Source organism: Camelina sativa, chromosome 6 (genome assembly GCF_000633955.1).
Source record: "Camelina sativa cultivar DH55 chromosome 6, Cs, whole genome shotgun sequence".
Classification (NCBI taxonomy): Eukaryota; Viridiplantae; Streptophyta; class Magnoliopsida; order Brassicales; family Brassicaceae; genus Camelina; species Camelina sativa.
In genome coordinates, this window is record NC_025690.1 from 21186120 (window position 1) to 21195062 (window position 8943).

Consider the following 8943-nt stretch of genomic DNA (forward strand, 5'->3'; position numbering starts at 1 on the left):
TATGTAGGTACACAGTCATATCATTGTGTGGAAAAAGATTGTTCTCAAATGAAGCTACATACAAAAAAGGGCTTTGTCCGAAAATAAATGTCACCACGGTGTAAAAAAAGTAGGTATCTTTTGTGTATTTTAGGGTTAATTGCCGTTGAGTTCTCTGTATACAACCCAATTTAACATATTTTAAGTAACAAGCCAATGATGATTTTTGTTTAGTATGTGTTTTGCTTAATAGAATGCTCCGTACAACACATGATGCCGTTTCAGTCTAACTCTAAAAAAAAAAACAAAAAAAACCAGTTTTATCTATAGATTTGAATCCTTTTAATTTTCACTTTCAAATCCATTTAACAAGATTTTTGAAATCCAAAAACAAATCATTAAATTAATAACATGAAATTTTAATAATTATTTATAGTTACACTAACACATAATTCTGATAAATATTTTAAAATCAATGATTAATAAGTATTTTTGTTTAGATTTCTAAATCCATAAAAATCATATAAGTAATAATCCCTACTAACAAACTTTTAATAGTTAATTAAAGCGAAAATGCACAGCCGTTGGATGTAACGACTTTATGTGATGGAGATTTGTTTGACAATTTTTTTCCTTAAAAAAGAAAATTCAAAACTCCGAGTCGGAGATTTCTATTTCGTCGTCGTCGTCGTCGTCTGTATCAGATTTTTTTCTAAGAGATATTTCAGTTCCACTTTGTCATAGCGCGAATGGCGGAGACGGACGTCGGAAGCGTGAAGGGAAAGGCGAAAGGATCGGGANTTATCTTACAATCTTGTTGGCTTCATTTATATTTACGAACTACGACTCGGCTTGATCCCGTAAAGGGTATGTAGGCAGCTCGGTAAAACGGGTAGAGCTGTTTCAATAATCATGTTTCTTATTCAAAGCAAAAGAAGGGTACAATTGCAGCTCGAGCAGAGCATATTATTCTATTAGGAAAAGCTACAACGAAGACAATTAAGATCAGAATTATTCTTTGTCGCAAAAGATGTTCGCCCCTTGGCCGGCCAGGTCAATGACTGTACTTGGGGATACGACCTCTGAACTCGTCACAATTAAACCAACACTAAAACGTTTAACTTATTTCATATATTATCGATGTTTGAAATTAATTTAGCTAAAAATTATATCCTTATTTCTTATATGAATTACAATTAAAATATTATACATATATTTATGTTATCTCATATATCCTGATGCATGTTATTGTTGATCATTCAGTGTGGCTTGTCGGAAGAGAAACTCTCTCAGGTTTGTTTAAGCAACTGTGATCATAATAACTCGCTTGGAGACTCCACCATTGTGTCAAGCACCACATCTCGGTAAGCTTTATATACACTCGTACGTACTTGTAAAACGCTTCCGGGAAAAATATAAGATATGAGATTGGATATTCGTAATTAGAAGATATGAGTTTCTATATCTCGAACAAATGATGTGATAGATATGTACCGAGTCAATTAATGAGGGTGTGGATGAACAGTGGAAGTATTAGGAGGCAAGAAACGGGGAGGCTTTATGCGATTGAGAAGAGGAAGCTTGACATGTCGAAAAAGATGATGTAAAACGGTACAAACCAACGGTCAATAAATCTTAATTATGCAATTTTCTTGTCTGTTAACAGTAATCATTAACTCATCTATCTCGCTTAAGTATGTTTATGCGTGTTAAGTGTTGTAACTTGCAACGTTATTATGTATAAATACAGCAGATTAACGTTATTATGTATAAATACTGCAATGTGAGAACGCCTTTTCCTAGTAGTTTGACTCCACTATTGTGACATATACACCTCTGTGAGCTTACTCATATGTTTAAACTCTTGCAAATTAATATTCGTAAGAAGACATATGCATGACGACGGTCTTAATTATACGAAACAAAATGATATCATATGTAGGTACACAGTCATATCATTGTGTGGAAAAAGATTGTTCTCAAATGAAGCTACATACAAAAAAGGGCTTTGTCCGAAAATAAATGTCACCACGGTGTAAAAAAAGTAGGTATCTTTTGTGTATTTTAGGGTTAATTGCCGTTGAGTTCTCTGTATACAACCCAATTTAACATATTTTAAGTAACAAGCCAATGATGATTTTTGTTTAGTATGTGTTTTGCTTAATAGAATGCTCCGTACAACACATGATGCCGTTTCAGTCTAACTCTAAAAAAAAAAACAAAAAAAACCAGTTTTATCTATAGATTTGAATCCTTTTAATTTTCACTTTCAAATCCATTTAACAAGATTTTTGAAATCCAAAAACAAATCATTAAATTAATAACATGAAATTTTAATAATTATTTATAGTTACACTAACACATAATTCTGATAAATATTTTAAAATCAATGATTAATAAGTATTTTTGTTTAGATTTCTAAATCCATAAAAATCATATAAGTAATAATCCCTACTAACAAACTTTTAATAGTTAATTAAAGCGAAAATGCACAGCCGTTGGATGTAACGACTTTATGTGATGGAGATTTGTTTGACAATTTTTTTCCTTAAAAAAGAAAATTCAAAACTCCGAGTCGGAGATTTCTATTTCGTCGTCGTCGTCGTCGTCTGTATCAGATTTTTTTCTAAGAGATATTTCAGTTCCACTTTGTCATAGCGCGAATGGCGGAGACGGACGTCGGAAGCGTGAAGGGAAAGGCGAAAGGATCGGGAAAAAGTTGGATATTGCTGATCGGAGCTATAGCTGGCGTTCTTTTAGCCGTCGTGGCTGCTATGTTTTTCAATACTCAGAATTCGTCGATTTCTGAGTTTACCGGAAAAATATGCAATTGCCGTCAGGTTAGGTATTTCTAAAAGCTATTTTTGTTGTTATTGTGAGTTTCTGAATTTGGAAATAGGTTATAGGTAATTAGGTTAGTGTTAGGTTATAGGTAATTAGGTTAGTGTTTTCTATCTAAGGAGATTAGCTTTGATTGAATCTCAGCGATTACGTTGATTTGATTTGATTTGTATAGGCGACTTCTCAATTCGTATATTTTGATTTTGGNATTCTTTGTCGCAAAAGATGTTCGCCCCTTGGCCGGCCAGGTCAATGACTGTACTTGGGGATACGACCTCTGAACTCGTCACAATTAAACCAACACTAAAACGTTTAACTTATTTCATATATTATCGATGTTTGAAATTAATTTAGCTAAAAATTATATCCTTATTTCTTATATGAATTACAATTAAAATATTATACATATATTTATGTTATCTCATATATCCTGATGCATGTTATTGTTGATCATTCAGTGTGGCTTGTCGGAAGAGAAACTCTCTCAGGTTTGTTTAAGCAACTGTGATCATAATAACTCGCTTGGAGACTCCACCATTGTGTCAAGCACCACATCTCGGTAAGCTTTATATACACTCGTACGTACTTGTAAAACGCTTCCGGGAAAAATATAAGATATGAGATTGGATATTCGTAATTAGAAGATATGAGTTTCTATATCTCGAACAAATGATGTGATAGATATGTACCGAGTCAATTAATGAGGGTGTGGATGAACAGTGGAAGTATTAGGAGGCAAGAAACGGGGAGGCTTTATGCGATTGAGAAGAGGAAGCTTGACATGTCGAAAAAGATGATGTAAAACGGTACAAACCAACGGTCAATAAATCTTAATTATGCAATTTTCTTGTCTGTTAACAGTAATCATTAACTCATCTATCTCGCTTAAGTATGTTTATGCGTGTTAAGTGTTGTAACTTGCAACGTTATTATGTATAAATACAGCAGATTAACGTTATTATGTATAAATACTGCAATGTGAGAACGCCTTTTCCTAGTAGTTTGACTCCACTATTGTGACATATACACCTCTGTGAGCTTACTCATATGTTTAAACTCTTGCAAATTAATATTCGTAAGAAGACATATGCATGACGACGGTCTTAATTATACGAAACAAAATGATATCATATGTAGGTACACAGTCATATCATTGTGTGGAAAAAGATTGTTCTCAAATGAAGCTACATACAAAAAAGGGCTTTGTCCGAAAATAAATGTCACCACGGTGTAAAAAAAGTAGGTATCTTTTGTGTATTTTAGGGTTAATTGCCGTTGAGTTCTCTGTATACAACCCAATTTAACATATTTTAAGTAACAAGCCAATGATGATTTTTGTTTAGTATGTGTTTTGCTTAATAGAATGCTCCGTACAACACATGATGCCGTTTCAGTCTAACTCTAAAAAAAAAAACAAAAAAAACCAGTTTTATCTATAGATTTGAATCCTTTTAATTTTCACTTTCAAATCCATTTAACAAGATTTTTGAAATCCAAAAACAAATCATTAAATTAATAACATGAAATTTTAATAATTATTTATAGTTACACTAACACATAATTCTGATAAATATTTTAAAATCAATGATTAATAAGTATTTTTGTTTAGATTTCTAAATCCATAAAAATCATATAAGTAATAATCCCTACTAACAAACTTTTAATAGTTAATTAAAGCGAAAATGCACAGCCGTTGGATGTAACGACTTTATGTGATGGAGATTTGTTTGACAATTTTTTTCCTTAAAAAAGAAAATTCAAAACTCCGAGTCGGAGATTTCTATTTCGTCGTCGTCGTCGTCGTCTGTATCAGATTTTTTTCTAAGAGATATTTCAGTTCCACTTTGTCATAGCGCGAATGGCGGAGACGGACGTCGGAAGCGTGAAGGGAAAGGCGAAAGGATCGGGAAAAAGTTGGATATTGCTGATCGGAGCTATAGCTGGCGTTCTTTTAGCCGTCGTGGCTGCTATGTTTTTCAATACTCAGAATTCGTCGATTTCTGAGTTTACCGGAAAAATATGCAATTGCCGTCAGGTTAGGTATTTCTAAAAGCTATTTTTGTTGTTATTGTGAGTTTCTGAATTTGGAAATAGGTTATAGGTAATTAGGTTAGTGTTAGGTTATAGGTAATTAGGTTAGTGTTTTCTATCTAAGGAGATTAGCTTTGATTGAATCTCAGCGATTACGTTGATTTGATTTGATTTGTATAGGCGACTTCTCAATTCGTATATTTTGATTTTGGTTTTTTTAGGCTGAGCAGCAGAAGTACATTGGGATTGTTGAAGACTGTTGTTGCGATTACGAGACTGTGAATCGGTTGAATACGGAAGTGTTGCATCCTTTACTTCAAGATCTTGTTAAGACACCGTTTTACAGATACTTCAAAGTTAGTTCATGATCTTTCCTTGATAATGAAATATGAGTTTTTATTTAGCTTACTTCAAGAATCTAGAGGATTTGGAGGTGTGTGTTGTGATTAAAGGTCTGAAACCATTTTATAGGTTAAACTGTGGTGTGATTGCCCGTTTTGGCCTGATGATGGCATGTGCCGGTTAAGAGACTGTAGTGTTTGTGAATGTCCTGATAGCGAGTTCCCTGAAATATTCAAGAAGCCATTAAGCCAATACAATCCTGTTTGTCAAGAAGGGAAACCACAAGCTACTGTTGATCGTACTGTAGACACAAGAGCTATCAGGGGGGGTTGGACTGTCACTGACAATCCCTGGACAAGTGATGATGAAACTGACAACGGTAAGTTTTCTTCATTCCTTTTTGTCTTTATATTCTATGCATTTGGTACATATATGTCAACACTCTGTTACTCAGTTCCTATATAACTGGCTCATGAGAAGATATTTAACAAGTAGCGTTTTTTGAGTATTGTATCGCATTGTCTTAGATGCGGTTTTTTATTACTGAATGATCACGCAGATGAAATGACATATGTTAATCTTCGGCTAAATCCTGAACGGTACACTGGCTATATTGGGCCGTCAGCTAGAAGGATATGGGATGCTATATACTCTGAAAACTGTCCCAAACGTAAGCGTCACCATTCCAAAGTCTTTCTTGTTTTCTCGATGTATTACTCTTATTCACTAAGTGGTTGTCTTAACCCCTCCATTTATACTGGCTTCTATAGATACATCTGCAGAATCGTGCCAAGAAGAGAAGATCTTGTACAAATTGGTCTCTGGTCTTCACTCATCTATTTCAGTTCACATTGCTTCAGATTATCTACTTGATGAAGCTACAAACTTGGTAAGACCTGCCTTCTGAATCTGTCTTAACGACGATATACTTCTTGAACAGAATTAGATGATTCAGTGACTCCTTTTTTGTGTGTGTTTCAGTGGGGTCAAAACCTGACTTTGTTGTATGATCGTGTGTTAAGATACCCAGATCGCGTCCAGAACCTATATTTCACATTTTTGTTTGTTCTGAGAGCAGTAACAAAGGTCAGTTACAAATCAATTTTCTTTGTCTAAATCCAAGGAAAGGGTCTCAATAATCTAGAACAGTCACAGACTCACAGTTAGTTTATTTCCTCTCCTAAATGATTTGTAGGCAGAAGATTACTTGGTAGAGGCCGAATATGAGACTGGTAATGTCATTGAGGATTTGAAGACCAAATCTCTGGTGAAGCAAGTAGTTAGTGACCCCAAAACTAAAGCAGCTTGTCCAGTGCCATTTGATGAGGCTAAGCTCTGGAAAGGCCAACGTGGACCAGAACTGAAAGAGAAAATACAAAAACAATTCAGAAACATAAGGTCCTTTTTGAATCCTTAATTCCTCCTTTTGAGCAATGTTAATGATTTTCTACTGACTAGCTGAGTTCAATTCTTTTTATCCCCTGATGGCCTTGCATTGCAGTGCAATAATGGACTGTGTAGGCTGTGAGAAATGCCGTCTATGGGGAAAGCTCCAGGTTCTCGGTCTCGGCACTGCATTGAAAATCCTATTCACTGTCAATGGTGAAGACAATTTGCGTCACAATGTGCGTTTCTAACACACCTGGGAGACACATTGATGCACCGTTTTTCCTTAATTCTTCCTTAGGAACTTATGCATCTTTCTTGTTTTCTTCAGCTCGAATTGCAAAGGAATGAAGTGATTGCACTGATGAATCTTCTCAACCGGTTATCTGAATCGGTGAAATATGTTCATGACATGAGTCCTGCGGCCGAGAAAATTGCAGGACAGACATCTCGAGGGAACAGCTTTTGGAAGAGAATAATGACGTCGTTAGCGCAAACAAAAGGTAAGAAAGCGTTATATAATTTATAGACCCTAATAGTGAAGTGAAACAAGATTGAGAAATTTGTTTTCTTTGGCCACCACTTGCTGAAATGCAGCTGTTTATGGGAAGAGTAGCTAGCTAGATCTTCAGTGAGGTCTGGGGCTTGTGGGATCAAGCAAAGTGAGGCGGGAGAGTATACGTTGTTGTAAAGTAAGAGAGGTTAATTTTGCAGGAAACAGTATACAAACCTGGTGGAGCATGCTTATCTTGTTTGATGCCACACCCCTTAGCCGCGACCTTTTTGCTTTACTGATTCATGTGACTTTAGAGAAACTTACACGAACTAAAAAAGATTGTAAGGATGTTGAAATTGATTACAGTCCCTTATGAAGTAATCGTCGAATGGATAGAAAACTAGAATGAACAGAGAACTTTGTTTTTCTTTGATATGTATCATCAGTTTACACAGATTATAAACTGTCTACTCACCAAGCCTCCCATTGTGAAATGTTGTGGTTTGGTGTACAACGTTGCAGATCTACCACTTGCCAACACACATGCAATGCATTAAAGTTTGATCCTGCAGTGTATCATAGTAGAACTTTCAAGTTCTTTAGGAAAGTAAACCTGATATCTCTAGTGTAGAAGTTATCAACCATTCGTGTTTTCATATCGTAGATGCATGTAAACGCACTAATTGTTTGATCAGAGCCAAGCCAATGGTGCTCATATTTCGTAGTAATCAGCTAAAAACACCTCAATATTTTTGAATATTGAGTGCCACATGTAATGCAAGGAGATTGCCAAAAAGAATTATTCGTGTACTTATATAATATAGAAGACGAAAAACACAAATTATAAAAAAAGATAAGAAAAAGAGGTCAGCTTTTGCGGTTGACTTAGGCCAGAAATAGTGCGAGACATAAAAGAGAACACTATAAAGGGAATCCTATCCTCCACCTCAATCAATGAGAGCACTTTTTCATTCTCTATTCTTCTTTTAATATTTTGCCTCTACGTACGTATAAAACTTTCTTTTCTTGTTTTGTTTTATAAAGGTGACGAACTGACGATACTAAACCAAAACATATACTAATCCCCCAAAACCTACAACTGTGATGTGATCATTCTATAGTATTTGCTTATAGGAAAATTCAAAATTCGCGATTATATCATTCTCACTTAGTTTGTGTATTGTTATTTGACGTTAATCTCGTTATATATTCTTAAAACAAAACATCTGGTTTACAAATTATTATGATTGTAAAATAATAGGAAAAAGATGGATACATTTTCTGAAGTTGTAACTTCGATAGGTCACAAAATGAGAAATAATACAGGTTGCTTAGTACTTAGTAATTAGTATTGTAGATGAAGATAGATGTCCTCCAAACTTTACTTCGATTTTGTTTTAGAATGAGTCTGTGTGAGTGTGAGGATATGGAAGTCAATGTCATGGTGTTTTTTTTCTTCATGTAGCGTCAAAGGAGTAAGTGAAATTGCATGGCAAAAAGATTTGATAAAATTTCTTTTTATGCTCTTCTTTTTAATAAAGTTTAGCTTTTAAATAATAATCGCTTTCAGAAAAAATAGTAGTATTTTTGCAAGAACAAAAGATGATAAAAAAAGGTAGTGGGAACAGACAAAAGCCATTGAAATACACTCTTTCTCCTATATCAGAAATATTTATGTTACATTAATTGTATTTATAATTCATTTTTCTTGCTTTTGGCTTAAAACTTTTCTCTTTTACCTTTCTTTTCCTTTGCTTTCAAAATTTTGAATCTCGATGTATCCAAGTTGGTAACTATTTTAGCTCCAACACCACAGCTGTCGTCATGTCGTTCCTCTTGCATGATTTCAATTGTTTTTTCCTCGAGTG

The 8943-nt window shown here is 34.5% G+C and overlaps 1 protein-coding gene across 5 annotated transcripts; it reads left to right on the forward strand.

Moving 5' to 3' along the window:
• On the forward strand, nt 638-7508 carry LOC104792709 (endoplasmic reticulum oxidoreductin-2). 5 transcript variants are annotated; one of them, XM_010518923.2, is made up of 10 exons: nt 638-771; nt 2686-2819; nt 5073-5207; nt 5323-5572; nt 5753-5863; nt 5964-6082; nt 6175-6279; nt 6389-6591; nt 6695-6818; nt 6911-7108. In XM_010518923.2, exons 1-10 carry the CDS (start codon nt 729-731, stop codon nt 7106-7108), a joined length of 1422 nt encoding a protein of 473 aa, XP_010517225.1. In that variant the 5' UTR covers nt 638-728. The 5 variants fall into 5 exon arrangements, with proteins under 5 accessions (XP_010517225.1, XP_010517224.1, XP_010517223.1 ...); XM_010518922.2 differs by having other exon boundaries at nt 638-764; nt 2679-2819; XM_010518924.1 differs by lacking the exons at nt 638-771; nt 2686-2819 and adding exons at nt 4577-4855; nt 7177-7508 and having other exon boundaries at nt 6911-7082.

Excerpts from the sequence above, each read along its gene's own strand:
- LOC104792709 (XM_010518923.2), top strand. The coding sequence starts at position 729 with ATGGCGGAGACGGACGTCGGAAGCGTGAAGGGAAAGGCGAAAG. Across the intron at positions 5,864-5,963 it reads CTCTGAAAACTGTCCCAAAC|ATACATCTGCAGAATCGTGC; the intron begins GTAAGCGTCACC and ends TGGCTTCTATAG. Across the intron at positions 6,592-6,694 it reads AAACAATTCAGAAACATAAG|TGCAATAATGGACTGTGTAG; the intron begins GTCCTTTTTGAA and ends CTTGCATTGCAG.